The sequence below is a fragment of the Stegastes partitus genome, unplaced genomic scaffold (assembly GCF_000690725.1).
Source record: "Stegastes partitus isolate 25-593 unplaced genomic scaffold, Stegastes_partitus-1.0.2 Scaffold508, whole genome shotgun sequence".
Classification (NCBI taxonomy): domain Eukaryota; kingdom Metazoa; phylum Chordata; class Actinopteri; family Pomacentridae; genus Stegastes; species Stegastes partitus.
The window spans coordinates 407,631-426,669 of NW_007578239.1; the positions used below are offsets into that span (position 1 = coordinate 407,631).

The window sequence follows — 19,039 nt, forward strand, 5'->3', positions numbered from 1 at the left end:
TTGGACTCTGAGTTGGGCTGAAGCTTCGTCACTGATCTACTTCCATAAGTTCTGAACTGTCTGCAGATCGGTGACGAGGCTGAAACATCTGGAGAACATCTGGGAAGCTTCACTTTTGACACCACCAGGTCCTTTCTGGAGCTTTCGCCCATCTGTCATGGTGTTCACATGTTTCATCCTCACTCTGGAAGCAGCAGCAGCAGAACAACTAATCTCAGCCCGACGCCCGTTTAGTGTCTTTACCGGAGCTTATAGCAGCAGAAGGTCTCCAGGTCCAGCACAGAGCTGCTGCTGCTCCTAAAGTCAGGAGGCAACTTGAGTGTTTATCTGCTGCACGGCTGGAATCTTGCTGATGTTTTGCTTCAGCATCATCACATGTTGTTGTTCACCTGTAGCTCTGACGTGTGCAGGTGTGTGGGAGGAGGAGTCTGAATGCAGGTGTAGGATGTTACTGATACTGGGACACAACAAGATGCTCGAATGGAGTTTGGTTCATTCTAGATTTCCAAATAATGATTGTTTTCATCATTGATTGTCTTCTGGATGAGTCAATTAGCTGTTTGGCTTCTAAAATATCAGAAAATGGCAAAAAAACAAAAAAATGTGGATCACTGTTTCAACAAATGTCTCGTTTTGATCAAAGACGATCAATTTACCATCATCAAGGAGAAAAGAAACAGAAAACAATCACATTTAGGGAGCTTCAATCACTGAATTTAGACTTTTTTTTATTTTTTAAAAAAAACAAAACAAACTCAAATCAGTTATCAAAATAATGACAACTAATTTATGTATCATTGCAGCTCGACTGTCAACATGAAGTTGGTAGCTTTCATTATTTGCTGAAAACTGTAGAACCTCTGACTTACTTCTAAAATCTGCTGGAGGCGACCAAAGCTGAGTTGAAAATCAGGACGACTTTCTCTGCCTGGATGTATAGTGAAACTTTTTCACATGGAGTTTAGTTGGATGGAGGTTCTTTCTAGAGCCGCAACTAAAAGTTGTTTCACTTGTTTTGTCCAAAGATGTTCAGTTTACAGTCATAGAGGAGGAAAGAAACCAAAAGACGCTGCAATCACAGAATTTAGATTGTTTTTTTTTTTTTTTTTAATTAAGAAACTTCTCAGATGGATGAATTGATTATCAAAATAGTTGAGATTAATTTAAAAACGTTTTCAGGAAAATCTAAGTAGTTTCTCTGATGTCACATTTTTAAATGAGCTGCTGGCAGATCAGACTCCGCCTCCTTTCACACCTGTGCTCACCTGACAGCAGATCACACGGTTCTGGTTGGGTTTCACCGGGCCGCTCTGCTGCAGAACCTTTGAACAGTTGATGTGAGGAAACAGGATCCTGGAGGCGACGCTGCTCCAACTACCAAAAAAATAAAAACAGAAGAAGAAGGAGAGGAGCGTTACCGTGACGACTACTGAACTACTACGAGGTTTCACTGGAACCAGCCGGTGTCTGAAGGACTGACACTGGGAACACTGGGAACACTGGAGCGCCCTGTGGGGTCTCCTCCATGATGTCAAAGTGGACACATGAGTGATGTATGTGCTCACTGAAGGACGAATCAGTCACCTGTCAATAAAACAGTGGGTGGGGCTGATGGTACACCTGTCTGAAAAAACCCACCCTGATTCTGACCCTCAAACGCCTCACCGGGTTCATGCCTCACTGATGATGGTTTTCGATTTAAATCAGCAACTTCAGTTTGTGTTGTATTTTTATTCTAACAACTTATACAACTCTTGGGTTTGATGGGAAAACTGCTTAAAATCAAGTCCTTCAAACAGTGAAGTGTAAAAGTCAGATATCAGATATTTATCGCCCCAGACCTCCTCAGAGTCATCTATCCATTATCTATACACCGCTTTATCCTCACTAGGGTCACGGGGGGCTGGAGTCTATCCCAGCCGACTCAGGGTGAAGGCAGGAGACACCCTGGACAGGTCACCAGTCTATCACAGGGCTACACTTAGAGACAGACAACCAAGCACACTCACATTCACACCTACAGACAATTTAGAATCACCAATTAACCTCAACATGTTTTTGGACCTGGAGCGAACCCACGCTGCACGGGGAGAACATGCAAACTGTACACAGAAGGATCCCGAGTGTCCTCACCAGGACGCGAACCGGGGGTCTTCTAGCCAATTCTTTATCTAAAGTAACTTCAGAGTGTGTCATGAAGCTGTGCAAGTTTTCCATCATTTCTGAGCCTCATAACTTCATCAGTACAGCAGATGGACACGTTCATCATCAAGGCTGAAAAACACATTTGAGTTCTGTTAAAAAACTGCAACCAATTCAGTTTAACATCCATCCAGGTGTCACGATCTAAAGACTAAATCAGATTGTTGTTTGTTTTCTCTATAACCAACTTTGAGCATCAATATTATGGGATGTATCATAGTTTGAAAAGTAAAACTGCAGCAGTTTAATGTCTATGGCATAGATGTAGAAACAAGCACTGGTACCCTGGATGTGTTTTCTGGTAATTGACCAGAGAAAACTTTAAATAAGTGTATTTTAGGTAAACCTTCAAGGCTCATGTCAGCATGTGTGATGGTGGTTGGTCAGAAGAAGTTATAGCAAATGAAAGGTCTCGTATTTGCTCACATTTGATACCAGGATCACCGTCTGGACACGATTCACTCTGTGGGAAAACTGTTCATTGTCTCAAAACACATCATTTCCTCAGAGGCTACTTTGCTGCATCCCTTGTGTTTGAAATGCTCCGATTGATCAACCAAAGTCAGGTAACGTTGGTCAGTAACTTAGATCTCAGATTGTCGGGATGCAGCTCTGACGTGGACGCTGTTGATAAGTAGCAGAAGAAAAGTTGGAGTTTCAGGCAGATGAGGAGCTTTCTGTGGACAGAACATGAGCTAATTCATATTTCTGGTGTTGGTGTCCGCAGCTTTGAAAATGGGCGACATCCAGTTCTCTTCATTCCGCAGTAGATGGTTGTATGTCCACACTTATCAAACACAGAACCAAGCAGCTGGTCACAGACTGAGCTGTACACATTGCTGATGGGATTATTTCTGAGAGCAGTGGTCGGACACAACGCAGGATATCTGGAGAATTTAGACCTTCACAAATCAAAGCTCCTCCAGCGTCCGGCTCTGTGAGTGATGGATTATAAAGGTGATGGTTAAACAGAATCTTCTCAGAACAGATAGTTGTTATGAGCTCTATTTGTTTTTGTCAAACAGCCTCGAATTTCAGTGTGTGAAAAAACTTGCTGAAAGTGAATTGACTGACTTTTTTTTTTTCCAAAAAATTAAAAATATTTGATATGATAATCTAAATATATATAAATATCTGTATTTATGCTCTAAAACTTTCAGGCAGATCAGAGACGGTCTAAAAATGTGGTAATTTAGGATGGAATGATCCTAATTTAACAAACTTTTTGCTGCACAGGGTCAATAATCCACTGCAGAAATTTGAATGTCTTGATGTTTCATCAAGCAGAACAAAACAGAAGGAAGAGTTTTAGAAACACATCAGATCACAGAGGTTCTCGTAGGAATGAACAGAACACAAAGGTGAGTGTAAACAAGGTGTTAAAAGTGTTCTAACATCACGTTAATTTAAAGATCAAATCTAATGTACAAAAAAAAGAAATTGAGGATATTTAGTCCTTCCATTAATGTTCCTAGTAAGTTAAAAGTGAACTGAGTATGTTTGAACGGTTATGTTCCAAGGAAGAACGTTCCTGAAATGTCTGTCAGTTCCTTGGACGTTCAGATGTTTTCGAGGCTTCCGATTTTTATAAAATGTTCCTGTAATATTAAAACAAAGGTGGCACATTCTGTGTCACTGTCGTGTTCTGAGAATGTTTTGGGAATGTTAAAGAAAACATTATGGAACGTCCAAAACATTCCCACTATGTCCCATGACAACAAAGGAACAACGTTCTCGGTGCAATATTTGGTTTTGCAAAACATTTTCAATTTTCCAGCCACTAAGAAGAACATTCAGGGAACTCAAAAACACAAATCCTGTTCAAAACCATGACAAGAACTTTGCAGATCTTTCTCAAAACGTTTTAAGAACAAATAAATTCCAGCTGAGGGGCCAGTTCCTGCTTTTCACTTCCATAAGTGTTCCCATGCAGTACATTTAGTCGTGTCAGGGTTCCTTTGTGGACTGAAGTTCTTTACCACAGCGACTGAACCTGAGAAACAAATCAGAGTTCCAGAAAAGCACATTTTTAGAGGCACGCTGATTAATTCACAGCCTTTTATTGTGAAAGCAAATAACATCTCAACACTGCTGATTTTTCGTCAGATGAGCACGTGAAGCAAACAGAAATATTCAACCTAAACCAGGTTATCATCGGACAACTGGCTGAACAGGGATTTCAAACCCATTGATTATAAATCCAAAGGAAGTTTGCAGAGATTTTATCTGCACAATATAAGCCGTACAGCACTGATGGGGGAAAAAAAGCAAATGTTCAAAAGCCAAAGAAGCCAACATTTCACAGCAAATTCAAAACATTAAAAAGACTTGAGCTCCTTCTTCGGTTATTTGTGGTGATCCTTCACAGGGCCTCGACTGTCAACTGTCCACCGATGAAGCATCAGGGTGAATAATCTGATAATGCTGATAATTGTAACAGCGCCGGCGATCACAGTGAGCTCTGGTGATGTGGGGAGGGTTGTTGAAGCCATCGGTTAGCTGCTTTAGCTGCAGGCTGGAGCGTTGACGCAGGGTTCCACCTGGAACTTCTGTCCTCCGTCAGGCGCCAAACCACAGTCGGCCCGCGGAGTCCCGACGAACGTGGCCTTCTCGTGCTGCCGGCCGATGGTGGGACTGAAAACAGAAAGAAGCTGCTCATCAGGATCAAGTCTGGATCAAACAAACACATCTTCAAGATCTATGAAATTACAAACACTGTTTTATTAAAGCATCATTAAAGGACCTTTAGTAAGTAAGCAGTTTCCATCCTGAGTGTTTGACAAGAATGTGCTTTATTCTTCTCTCAGAAAATGTGTATGAATGTCCTCCATTTTCATGCTTTTTTGACAAATGAAACAGCTGATAACAGAAGAACGGTGAGAAAGACTTCAGGTTTAGCATCAGGCTGAAACTCTGAGCTGCTTCACTTCAAACACAACTCTGAGAAGTTCTGCTCTGCAGTGACTCTAAAGCACCAGGACGACTTCAGTGTCACCTTGTTTGTCTCTTTGCAACACTGTTATGCCATTTTGTTTCTTGGTTGTCGTTTTCTGTGTTGTACCAGTTGTTTGATCCGTGTTTGCATTTATTTGTGTTCATTTTGCATCTCTTTTAACCTCAGTTCAACCTCACTCCAAACGCTGCTGGACGTTGACTATACAACACTTTCTCTTGTAGGATCATTTGATTTGCAGTCTCTGGCAGCGATGTGTCGTCCTGCGTCTCCCTGCATCCTCCTGCATCCTCTGCTTCTGTGTGATTAATAGACTTACCTGTAGTTGCTGTAATCAGGTTTGCAGAATCGCCTTCTTACTCGTCTGGATTTTTCTCCACAAGTTGGTTGACACAAACTCCACATCTCCCAGCCCTCCCAGCTGCCCTTCACTGTAACACAGATAGACCTGGTCCATCAGTTATCCATGCGTTATAAACTTCACCTGATCGATCAATTATCAATGCTTTATAAAGGTTTAAAATCAGTCATCAGTTCTGCTGCTGCTGTGTGGGAAGATATTTCTGCACTGTTAAGTTTTTATACACTGTGAGGACATTTCTGTACTGTGAGGATGTTTCTCCAGGTTGGGTTTAGTTTCAGTTTGACGCACCGTAGCATTTGTCGACATCGTAGCAGACCCGTCTCTCCATCAGACTGTCTCCGCTGCAGATGGACCCGTTATGAGCTCTATGGAGACACTCACGGACTCGATTCTGACTGCCGCCCTTCTGCGTACAGCGGATGTCCCGCCCACGATGCGGGTATTTACACTCATTCCAATTCGACCACTCTGACCACATGCCGTCCACTGAGGACAGACAGACCCACATTAAGACACAAAGGTGGCACTTGTCTCCAACTTCACCATTATTCAGTGACCTGGGGTACCTGGACAGTGGATGTTAGTAGAACAGATGCTGGTCCGACGTCCCTCTCCTGGACATGGACGGCCGCCATGTAGGGGGGTGGGGCTATCACAGTTTCTGGTGGACACTTGAAGCCCCACTCCACAGGTAACAGGACAGGACGTGAAAGGCGACCAAGACCCCCAAACCCCATCCACTGAGGAAGACAGACAGACAGACAAAGATAGAGTTACTGTCTGTCCTTTGACACAGAGACAGGTAGGCGGGCAGTTAGACAGGTAGACAGACAAGAGTACCTTTACAGTGAGGCAGGTGGTTGCAGTTCTCCACCTGGTGGTTGTCACCTTGACAACCTGCTCCGCGTGGTGATGTTGAAGGGGCGGGGTTAGAGCAGGAACGGCGGCGACTCCTGACTGGAGTTTGGCGTTGTGGGATACAGGAGGCAGAACATTCACCCCAGTTGGACCAGCCGGACCAGAACCCATCCACAGGACACGGACTCTGACAGATGCTGCTCTGGGTGCTCGGCCCGTCACAGTACCGGCCGCCATATTTAGGGGCGGGGCTATCACACTTCCTCGTTGACAGCTGGAGCCCCTCCCCACAGGAGACAGAGCATGGCCCACCCAGAGACCACACCCCCCAGTTGCCGTCCACTGCAGAGACAGCCAATCAGAGCACACGTCACCTCACCTTGAACTGTGTATCACATCAGGTCGCTGATCAGCTCCCGTCTCACCTGGACAGTTGGGCAGCTCGCTGCAAACCTGCGTCTGGACGTCGTCTTCAGGGCAACTATTGCCAGGTGGCACTGTGTCATTGGAGGGGGCGGGGTTAGAGCAGGAACGATGTCGCTTTCTGGAGGGGGCGATGACATCACCACGCTGGTCATCGATACATGAACCGGAACAATGAGACCAACCAGACCAGCTGGACCAACCGCCGTGGACTGAGAGACAGACAGGTGGAGACAGTTTTCCCTTTAACACCACCTGCAGCAGCATCACCTGTTCAGACACTCTGAAGTCTGCAGCCTGTATCAGGTTACCTGGACATTTGTTGTGAGCTGCACAGTTCTCTGTCTCCTGCGAAGGTCCACTGCAGGACAAGCGACACTCAGGAGGACTGGAACAGAGTCTCTCTCTCCTCCTGACTCCAACTCCTCCACAGGTGACTGAACATGGAGACCAGGGGAGCCACTGGCCCCACCCACTATCTACACACACACACACACACACACGCACACACACACACACACACACGAACATGTTCAAATAAAATGTTTATGTTGCTAATGTTGGTGTGCGTCTGTGTGTTAGTGTGTGTGTGAGTGTGTGTGTGAGTGTGTATGCATGTGTTACTGTGTGTGTTTGTGTGTAGCTGTCAGTGTGTTTATATGTTACTGTGTGTATTGGTGTGTATCTCTGTGTGTGTACCTTCACAGCAGGTTCCGTTGCACGGTTCTATCTGCAGGTTGTTGTTGGCGTTGTCACACTCCTGGCCAATGCCGAAGCACTTCCTGCTCCTTTGCCTCACTCCCCGCCCACACAGGACGTTACAGTGTGACCATGGTGACCACGGAGACCAGGCTGGAGGACTGACACACACACACACACACACACACACACACACATATGCACACACACACTTTATGACTGATTTGAATATAAAATCAAACAAAACTTTATTAATCCTGTTTTTTTTTTTTGCTGGAAATTAAGTTTGACAAAGGAGGTTACTGTGTTTCTGTGTGTGTCTGTTTGTGTGCGTGTATTTATGTGTGTGTGTGTGTGTGTGTGTGTGTGTGCACTGACCCACAGGACTGACATCCATCTGTTGCCTGGTAACCATAGTTTGGGTTTTGACAGCAGTCATCTTCGTCCACCTCACCGAGTTCTTCATCGCACTCACCTGAGGACAGGTGGAAACGTGCAAAACACCGCACACACTCTGTATGCACACACACACACACACACACACACACACACACACACACACAGGTAAAATTAAACAGCTGAGCAGCTCTTCCATCTAAAGCGCTCTGTTTTAGCTCCTCCCCCTCCTGAAAACCTCCACTCTGACTGGTCAGTTGGTCGACCAAAGCCAGGTAACACTGACAGGTGGGTGTTGGACTCCTCCAGGGTTTCCTCTGGTCTCTGATCTCGTTTGTGGTGTTCATGGACAGGATCTTGAGGAGACAGCAGACCAGATGATGTGCTTTTGATGGTTTCGTCAGTTTGCAGCCGAGTGCTTTGTGTTTCTGACTGTGTGTCACTGTTTGTGTGTCGCTGATATAATTCAGAATTCATTGATCAGTCAGTTGTGCTGATCCAGATGTACAAAGCAGGCCCAAACCTGATTGGTTCTGTCATGATTCCATCTGTTTAATTGGATTCTTTGTCCATTTTTAGATTTCATTTGAAAATGATGATGATGATGTCTCAGCTCATATTCAAGCAGAAAAAAGTTTAAACAACCTTGAAGCCCTGCGGTATTTGAAAGTACATGATGTCTTTAGTTATGACTCTTGTCCTCACTCTGAGTTCTGACCCTCAAAGGGCGGTTTGAGGCTCCACACCTGGTTGTGGACTTCAGGTTGAGGTTCACATGCATTATGGGAATCCATTATGTCAACAAGGGTCCTCACAAAGACAGAAATACTAACATGCAAATGCTGGTCAGAGGAGGTCTCCCAGGGTTGCAACACTGAGGAAAGTTTGTTCATGTTTCAGTAAAAGTTGCACAATTTTCCTGTAAACCTCCAAACAAACATGAACGTGAGATGGTTTCAGTTTGTAGCAGCTGCTGCAGGAACTTCTTCTTTTTCTTGATGGAGAACAGCCGGCAGCAGAAGTGAAACTCTGAGGATTCGGTTCATGAACTCAGCAGCTGGACTCGTGTTGAACTGTTTCTGCTCTCAAAAACGCACGCTCATCTTGTTTGATGATTCTATTGAAGCCGAACGTTTGTGTCTGGTGTGTGTGTTTATGTTCGTGTTGTGGTGAACTGGTGACAAGTTTCAACCTGCTCGTCTCCAGCTCTGTGCAAACATGCTGTAAAGAATAGATCCTTCATAAATCACTTGTTCACTTGTGTGGCATGAATCACACATGAGATGTTTGTCAGTTTAAAAGATAATTATATGAGATAAGAAGTCACATTTTGTTTTATCATTTTAGCGTTTTACTGTGAGTCAGTGCTGTTGGATATAACGACACATAACGACGCTGCAGGAAACTCAGTGAAAAGGTTGTTGTAGTTAAATGCAGGAAACAAAATAAAACTGCGTCATTTTACACCCACACACTGTAAAAGAACAAATAGTCTGATAAAAAAACAGACTTTTGATGTGGACATTATTTACAATTTTGGCCCTTTTTTTGTTAATTAATATAAATATACATAATTGTTCTTTTTAAACAACTGCAAATTTTTGTAAAATATTATTTTTGGAAGATTTAAATACAGTAAAACTGTTAAATTTACAGTCAAATGTTGTGAAATAACAAAATACTATTTATTAAATACCAATTTTTAATGTTTTTTTTTTGTCTTTTTCTGGCTAGCATGTAAAGAAATACTTCTTCCTGTGATTTTACCAGATATTGTCTGTAACCGCACACAGAAGTACTAAATTATTTACCATTTTTCAATCCTTAAAACACACATTTTTCTTTCAAACAACAGCAAATATCTGTAAAATAAATATAGATTTTTGGTTATTTAAATACAATAAAAATGTGTAACTTTTCTGATCAAACATAAATAACAAACAGCTCTGTGCAGGTTGTTGACAGTAACTAAAAGAACAAACAAACAGGATGAAACTGTAAATAACGTCTAATTCAAAAAATAATTTGTTCTTTCACGTTTTACTGTAAAATTACACAATTTTGCTTAAAAAAACTCAACAAAAAAAACAATATTCTCCATTTTTTTAAAGCTTACATTATTCCAGCATTTATTTATTTATTTATTTATTTATTTTCACCTCCATGTGCAGATTTTTATCTTCGTTTCACAGATTTTTTTTTAAAACAGTTTGAAGAATCTGAATCTGCTGTAAAACAAAGTCACAGAGAGAAGTTTGGAGAATGACAAAGCACCAAACTCCATGAGCTCAGCAGGTTTGAAGCTAAAAGTCTGGACTCACCTGAACGCTGCACAGAACCCAGCAGCAGAGCCAGAACCAGCAGAACCCTCAGAACCTCCATGGCGGTCTGCAGCTCCTGGTTTCGTTGGAGACTGTGTGGCTTCGGCGTGTTTATTGATTCAATAAACAGCTGCAGCCTGTTGCATCATGTTGTGATCAGGTTCATGAACTTTACCGGAAACCCTGCATCAGTCACAAACACACACATTTCTGTCTATCTCTGTGAGGACGTTCTCCTCAGGCTGACCTCCTTCACTCCACTTTGATTTCCACAGCAGCAGTGAATCATCCAGTGGACCTGACAAATATAAATATTACAAAAGACCAGAGAGAAGCCACACAGGAGAACTACAACTGTTTTCTCATGAAGCACATTTAACCCTCTGGGCTTCTTGCAGCAGTTTCTGGGTGGTTTTTATGCTTCGATCTCATTTTTCTTTAGTGTGGCCTCATTTTTCCTCATACCCACAGACATTTTATTTAAAAAAAAAAAAATCTCACTGTGGTCTAACTTTTTCTTACGATGGCCTCATGGTCCCTGACTGTGGATATTTTTCTTCACTGTAGACATTTTTTTTAATCTCAATGTGGTCTAGCTTTTTTTCACTGTGGTCTAATTTTTTCTCACTGTGTCCTGAATGTTCTCACTGACTTATTTTTCCTTCGTACGGTCCGTACTTCCAAGTCCTTAGTCGTACGGACTTGCGAGAACGGGAGAACACATCATGGTTAATGTGCAGTTGGAACAGCAGCATACTTGATGCCACCAGCTCGGCTCATCTACTCTGATCGTCTTTACCGGGAAAAACAACTACATTAAATAAAATAGAATAACATGTGCATTCCTGTGATAGACTGGTGACCTGTCCAGGGTGTCCCCTGCCTTCACCCTGAGTCAGCTGGGATAGACTCCAGCCCCCCACGACCCTAGTGAGGATTAAGTGGTGTACAGATAATGATGGAGAATAACACAGCACATTTTGAGGTTTCTGAGATCGTTATACAATCTTTATTTAATGTTTTACAAGCGTTGATTTTTTGACAGCAAATCTTTAGAATACAGTTGAAAAATAATTAATTGCAAAAATACTTAAATACACAAGAACTATATAGAATAAATACAACAATTAATAAACAGGGTAATTTGTTTTTTAAGATTTCATTTTATAACAGGACTAAGGTCTCCTACAAAACATGTGACAGATGAACAGCATAGCTCCTCTCCTCCTCCTGATGTTCTTCAGTGGAGTTGATCAGCCTCCAGCTTCCATGAACAGCATCGTGCTGCTGAAGAAGCTCCGTCAGAAGGTCCAGGATGGAGCTGCTCATGTTCTCTGGAGTCTTCCAGCAGTCAGGGAGGACCTGGTTCATCCAGCTGTCCCTCCACTACAATACAGCTTAAATGTTATTTGTAATGCAGTTACAGTCATTAAATGGAACAAGGATGGACTGCAGGTAATGAAGGCAGGCAGCGATCGAGTCCAGCGTTAATAACAATATAAAGTTCCGATATGAGCTCCTTTCAAACTGACCTTTCTGTGAACAATAAATAAATGACACAATGAGGCCAGAGTTTGACTGAGATAAACGACAAAGTGCTTCCCTGTTGAACCGCTACAGAACCGTCAGAGGCAGATTGAACAGTCTTGCCGACATCAGGCTGCTCTCGGCGGCTGCTGTGAACACTGAGCTCCGTCACAGCTGTCAAACCAGGACGCTCACGCCTCATTGGAGCAACACTTAAAGCAGGTTTTGTCTTGATAAATTGACCACATACTTGACGCTTATACCACAAATTTCTAAAATGATTTTAAATCTACATTTTGTGCCACAATAACAGTAGTGTTTACGAAAAAGAACTTATATTACTTTTGAAAGTTTGTCTTTTGCCGCTGGTTGCAGTGAAATGCATCATGGGATACTTTGCTGTCTCCAGTCAGCGCCGGTCTGATGCGCGATCTACACTGTGAGCGGAGTAGGAACACATCCGGATTGCGCGTTCATGTGCGCGAAATGTTTGCTGCGTGAGAAGATTTTCGGGAAACGTTTTTTTTAATCTACACGAAGGATTTTATCCAGAAAACCTCCTGAAGTGACGCAGAAACTCCGAGAATCTGATTTTTATCGTCTGTGTGAAGCGTCAGGGAAACTCGTACAGAGAATCTTTTACTTTCACTTTGAGTCTGCGGAGAAAAAAGGAAATCAAACCAGTAAGTTTGTCTGAGTTTCCTTGAGGTTGTGCACTTTGATTTAGTTTTTATATTCGTGCCAATATCACTACCGTACGAAAAATATCACTAAACAAATGTTCCAGGCACTGTATAAATCCTGGTTTGCATTGAACTCCACTTTGATTTATTTTTTGAGATTAGTGCCATTAACACCACTTCCCCATGAAAAATGTTACAAAAGCTGCGTTCAGACTGCAGGACTTAATGCTCATTTCAGATTTTTTCCCCATATTTTTTTTTGCGAGTTTACATTTCTAATTAAATGTGACTTGTATGTGATCTCCTGTGTGAAGTCCATACAAAATCAAAGGTGTCCCGCATGCGCAGAAGAGGACACAATGACGTCACATGCTTGCGGAAGTATGAGATTCAAGATGAGCTTTATTTGTCACATACGTATTTATACACGGTACAATGTACAGTGGAATGTATTTTGTACCAGCATCCAGTTTCAATTAAAGAAAAATAAAAAATAATAAAAAATAAAATAAAAGGTAGAGAAGTATAAATACTTTACGTATATTTACACATGTATATATTCACATAAATGATCAAATAAATACAGCAAATGGAACACTGTTTTGCTATATAACTCTTTTCTCTCCCTGCTGCCATCAGGCCGACACTATCGTTGCCTGAAGACAGCCACTGAGAGAATGAGGAAGAGCTTCTTCCCTCAGGCCATCCGTTTGCTCAACTCTGAGTTTTAAAACCGGACTGTGGAATATAAACGGGCACCTTTTACATATGCACATTATGTACCATAACAGTGTTCCATTTGAATTATTTGTTTGATTATTTATGTGTATTTATACCATGGTCTGGGTGAATACTCGATTCTGATTGGCTGCAGGGTGTCCATTAACAAGTGATATACGACACCTATAAAGAAGTTCCGGTCAAATAACCTGATTGTTCTAAATTAATGCGCTGACTCAAACGGTAGTTGGTAATCGTGGCAACAGAAACTCAGAACATACGTTAATATACGTTATTTCAGTTTATTTATCACAACGGCAAGACAGCAATAACAGCTGCGGCCGACCGGTTACCTTGGCAACGCGTCACAACGAGAGACATGAAATAGTCCGCTCAGCCGCTTGTTGTGGAAAACTTACGATTTTAACGGTAAAAAACAACATTAAAGTATTAATAATTGATTTAATATTTATTTAGTAATATCTTTCGTAAGTGACCATGGTATAAGCGGGATAATGCCCTTCGAGGTGTCCATTATCAGAAATTAATGGACTTCGCGGAAGCAACCGTCCTCCGCTTCGCGTCGGACGGTTCACGCCTCCGCGTCGTCCATTATTTTCTGATAATGGACACCTCGTCGGGCATTATCCCTTACGTATACGTGTGTATATACTTAAACATGGATGGTAACGGTGGAGCGTATCTTGCGATTTTAAAGTGTTTTTTTTTAAAGTTGTTGTCCAACCGGAGCCAGCACATTTACAACATAATCGCCGTGGTTGTGGTGGTATAATTTCAGTTCTCCTGTGTGGGTTCTCTCTTTCTCTCTGATTTTCCTCTTAGAAACAGGTTTTTGAATGTTATTTTACATTTGAGGTGAACATTCTATTAAATCTGTTTCTGTAATGTTACTGATGTTTATATGTATTTTAAAAATGACAGTAAAATCTGTAAACTTACACATTTTTCAGTAAAATCTGTGAAGTTCTGGATGTGTTTCAGTAAAAATCCAGATAGTTTTTTGCAGTGCAGGGCACCACTAACATTTCCAGATTCACTGACTTTACATGATGCAGAACTAAATGTGACTCTGTGTTTCTGGCAGCAAGTAATAATCAGAATCAGAATCAGAATCAGCTTTAATGGCCAAGTACGTACACAACATACAAGGAATCTGGTTTCGGCTGGTGGTGTCGCCCTAGGAATTTGCACGAATAATAGAAATAGGATAATTAAAAAATAAAATAAAATAAAGTAAAATAACTACAGAAAGAAAAGAATAAAATACAATAAATATTACTAAAAAATAAAACAGGATAATAAGACAAGTATATACAAGAATTTACACATCTAGTAGAAAAGGTATATGTACATTAGTGCAAAATGGAAGTGCAAATAGCAGTTGTGGCTTGGAGTGGCTCAGCTGTTCAGTAGGGTTATGGCAGTGGGATAAAAACTGTTTTTGTGTCTGGTGGTTTTAGTCTGCAGGACTCTGTATCGCCTGCCAGAGGGGAGGAGGGAGAACAGTTTGGTTCCTAGGGAGCGCAGTGCCGAGGCTGCTATCCGCGGCGCCATCTTGGATACTGACACTATAATCAGTGTGTTTGTGTGGTTCTGCAGGTTCTGCTGCTGAAGAACAGACATGTCCAACATGAGCAGGTAATGAATCATCATTTATCAGTCCATCAAACACCATTTAGTTTAAAGCTTGTTGGATTCCCTGAGTTTTCATTTCACTTTATTGAAAGACCTGCAGCTCCACATGTCCTCAGTGAAATGAGCAGAAACAGCAAAAAGTCCGCTGAGGAGCTGCACAGTTGATAGAATATTAATGACACTCAATTGAACATGACCGACTGTGATACTGATGTGAAGTGTTCTCAAAAGAAACAGTCCAGGTACATAAACTCAGATGGTTTCAGGTAAATCTGAAATTGGAACGTTTTATTTCAAAACAAAGTGACTTTAAACTGTCAAAAATGTAACCAAAATTTGTACAAAAGGATTTAAAATGTATCCAAAACTACTCAACAAAAGCTTTGCTCCACACACCTTTTCAGCTCTGCCCAATAATCTTCTATAGGACTGAGATCAGGGCTTTGTGATGGCCGCTCCAAAACATTGACTTTGTTGTCCTGAAGCCTCTTTGTAACTAATCTGGCGCTATGTTTAGGGTCATCGTCCATTTGAAGACCTATTTGTGGCCAAGCTTTAACTTCCTGGCTGATGTCTTGAGATGTTACATCAATATTTGCACATAATGTTCCACCAGTCCCTCCTGCAGCAAAACCCCTCCACAACATGATGCTGCCACCCCCGTGCTTCACAGTTGGGATGGTGTTCTCAGGCTTCAAGCTTCCCCCTTTTTCCTCCAAATGTAACGATGGTCATTATGACCAAACAGTTCAATTTTAGTTTCATCAGACCACAGGACATGAATCCAGAAATGAAGGTCTTTGTCCCTGTGTGCATTTGCAAACTGTAATCTGTCTTGTTTCTGTTTCATCGGCTGCCTGCTGCTGTTCTTCAGCACAAACTCCTACAGAGTTCATCTCTGACTGTAGTTTTCTGCCTGTTTGTTCGGCAGCGATTCAGAGTCGGGGATCTCCGAATCTGATAAATCCACAGCTGAAGTCTCCACATCTGGTGTCTCCCTGATGACTGATCGCTCAAAGTCACCATTTGTTAACTTCAAAGATGATCAAGTCTCTCCAAGGTGAGAAACTGAAAGTTTATCATCCTCAGACCAAATATGTGATGTTCAAAGAATCAAAGTCTGATTTACCAAAACAGTTCACTTTTAAAAAAATATTGCTTTCACTGTTTAAAAAAAACCCAACTTCTGTTGGTTGGTAAATCCTCTCAACAACAACAGTTGAATTCCTTCAACTTTTTTTTTTCCAGCTAAAATAAAATGTGGAGTCGAGTGTCCAGAGGTGTTATCAACTCTGGAAACTAATCCTCTCCTATACATACTGTAAATATTTAACTATTTACTTTCTGAACTAGTTTCCACACTGGTCTGCTCTCTGCTCTGTGGAAACACTGCCTGCAGTTCACCTGAAAACTCCCTCCTGCTGTCTGGGTTTTGTGAAATAATCATCTACTCCACAGCAGCTGCCAGTGTTGCTGAAGCCGGTTGTTTCATCGGCTGCCTGCTGCTGTTCTTCAGCACAAACTCCTACAGAGTTCATCTCTGACTGTAGTTTTCTGCCTGTTTGTTCGGCAGCGTTTCAGAGTCGGGGATCTCCGTTACTAATAAATCCACAGCTGAAGTCTCCACATCTGGTGTCTCCCTGATGACTGATCGCTCAAAGTCACCATTTGTTAACTTCAAAGATGATCAAGTCTCTACAAGGTGAGAAACTAAAAGTTTATCATCCTCAGACCAAATATGTGATGTTCAAAGAATGAAAGTCTGATTTACCAAAACGTTTATAAAGTTTGTTTCAGGCTAAGAACTGTTGTAAAAAAAAAAAAAAAATGCTTTAACTGTTAAAAATATATTTCCTTTAAACCTGAAGGTTAACCTGAAACATGTGAATTATTATGTTAATTGTAACATGATTAAATGCACAGTTGTGAACAAACACAACACAGTTATTTTTACAGTGTCACAGCATGATTGTGTCTTTCTCAGGGAGCAGATCTTAGAGTGGCTCGATCAGATGGAAACACAAAGCAGTGAGATTCTGGACACTGCAGAGGAGTCACTGGAGCCGATTTCCTCCTCAGATGAGAATGAACTTATTAGCATGTTACTGCATCGAATAGGCGACGAGCTAGAAGCCGATGAGTTGTGTAAAATGATAAACATGATGGATAATGCACACGAGAAGCAGCGTTTTGTCAGAACCTTGTCGCTGCTGGGAGCTGCTGGTGTGATCGCGTTGATGGCTTTTCTCAGGTCTTGAGCTGCTGCTCTGTTTTCAAGTTGAGCTTCTGTGGTTTCAGTCAGTTTAGGGCCTGAGCTGGAAAGAAAAATGAGAAAAATCAGGGAAACAAAATCCCCAATTTAAGATGCTGAAGGTGAGAAAAGAATGGCACCCTCAAATAAAAACCTGTGAAGCCATTTTCAGGGTTCAATATTTGTTGCTGTTTAAACGCAGTGATCAGTAAAAAGCTCAGTGATTGGCTGAACTCTAAACAGTTTGTTTTCCAACCCCTGAAAGGTTGAAGGAAGTTCTGACCAGTGATGCTGAAATAATACTTTAATTCATGAAAGTGACACAAGATATCAGTTTTACTTTTCTGGTTCAGTGTTTGTGCCGATCTGGAGAAATGTCTTCATGAGCTCTATTTACATTTGAGTCTGTGTGCAGATGTGAATGAGCCTGTTTTCCTCTCAAGCTCTTTGCAGTGTTAACACTAGATTCTCAATTATTTTCAGCTTAATCACAGGTTTTTTATGACAACATAATGTCAGATACGATTGTGATTTAGCGCTTTGAGGTTTTTATCGTTTTACAAAACAACAGTGAGAGAAAGTCCCTGGAAGTGCAGGTCCTGTGATGTGGCCGTCTGCCTCATTGTGGACAGAAACTATTTTCAGGAGTGGCATCAATAAAAACAGAAAGAAAGCCAAACCTGCTTTGTATATAGTTGCCAATATTTGTATTTAGTTTGATTTCATATCAAATTTACCTCTTCATGTTCATATCTGCAACCTGTGTTTTATTGTCATAGATAATACATCTATTCTAATTGGATTGTATATTTTTTGTGTGTTTTTGAGCCCAAATGTTAACATAGTAGGTGAAAGTGAAAAAATAATAGATCATATTGATGATGTGCTGAAAAAAGGATTACAAACATGGGCATAGTAAACATGTTTCTATGTGGTATATGAAGACAAAACTAAAAGTATGCAAAAACAACCACAACAGGCCAAGACCTCTAATGGTTAAGCATGTACTTAGGATAAAATCCTCCCAGCATGTGTTCTGTTGGACCAGCAGAGGGCGCTGATGCTTCTCTGAGACTCAGACTGAGGTAAAGCTGGTTCTGGTCTGACTCCCAGTAAAGATGATGTTACCAAGGAAATGTGTTTCATCTTTTCCTCTCACAGAAGCTGCTGGTGATGATCCAGGATGTTTCAGAGTATTAAACATGTTCCCAACGTATCCGCTCACATCATTCTGTCTGTATTCAGTCATGTAGTTATTAAAGTTATTATTTAAAAAAAAAAAAAAAAAAAGCATTGGCTTCATCTTCCTTTTTGTTCTGGTTTTAGTTTTTACATCCCCACAATATCAACCCCCTCAATGATCAACAAACATGATCTGTCTGTTGGATAATAAACACAAATATAACAGACACTCAGCTGCCTCTGTGCTTCATTCACTGTAGTGTTGTGTTCACGATCACCGAACCTGAGATGCAAGTCACATCCAGGACCAGAGTGGACCAAAACTGACAGAAGTCTAAGGCTTTGGGGAACTGAGGCAAAGTCAAGACGTAGACCAGAGTGTACTAGGACTAAGACAAGACCAGCGCCAGGTCCACACTGTTTGACAAACCTATGATAATGTGGAACATGCAAACTATGGCATTGAACCCCTGAAACCTGCACACAGGTAGCCAAGATGTGTGGATAATATTCATTTTCATTTATTATATTTATTATAATAACACACCAGAACACACATAAAGTACTTTTTGATAAAACATGTTTAATTTCAGAAATCAGGTGCAGTGTGAACTGTGTCATCAATAATCAATAATCATTCAGTTCCCCCCTGACCTCCTCACAATTATCTTTTGTAACTTTATTATATTTAATGAAGTAAAGTTTTACCTTCATACTACAAATATTTTCAGAGTTACAGGCCCTTGAAGTACAAAGATGTGGCTCCAAATTTCACACTTTTAAAGGACTTTCTCCGTCATTTCT

General features: G+C 41.4%; 1 protein-coding gene across 1 annotated transcript; it reads right to left on the reverse strand.

The window, feature by feature from the left end:
* Positions 1-4,243: 4,243 nt before the first annotated feature.
* LOC103361498 (properdin) lies at positions 4,244-10,333 on the reverse strand. The gene is made up of 10 exons (XM_008287591.1): positions 10,217-10,333; positions 7,878-8,013; positions 7,500-7,660; positions 7,112-7,279; positions 6,803-7,012; positions 6,360-6,719; positions 6,086-6,259; positions 5,808-6,005; positions 5,475-5,586; positions 4,244-4,836 (listed from the first exon to the last, which is right to left on the reverse strand). Exons 1-10 carry the CDS (start codon positions 10,275-10,277, stop codon positions 4,707-4,709), a joined length of 1,710 nt encoding a protein of 569 aa, XP_008285813.1. The 5' UTR covers positions 10,278-10,333; the 3' UTR covers positions 4,244-4,706.
* Between the last annotated feature and the right edge of the window lie 8,706 nt (positions 10,334-19,039).

Excerpts from the sequence above, each read along its gene's own strand:
- LOC103361498 (XM_008287591.1), bottom strand. The coding sequence starts at position 10,277 with ATGGAGGTTCTGAGGGTTCTGCTGGTTCTGGCTCTGCTGCTGGGTTCT. Across the intron at positions 6,720-6,802 it reads CGAGCTGCCCAACTGTCCAG|TGGACGGCAACTGGGGGGTG; the intron begins GTGAGACGGGAG and ends CTGTCTCTGCAG. Across the intron at positions 5,587-5,807 it reads CGATGTCGACAAATGCTACG|TGAAGGGCAGCTGGGAGGGC; the intron begins GTGCGTCAAACT and ends TCTGTGTTACAG.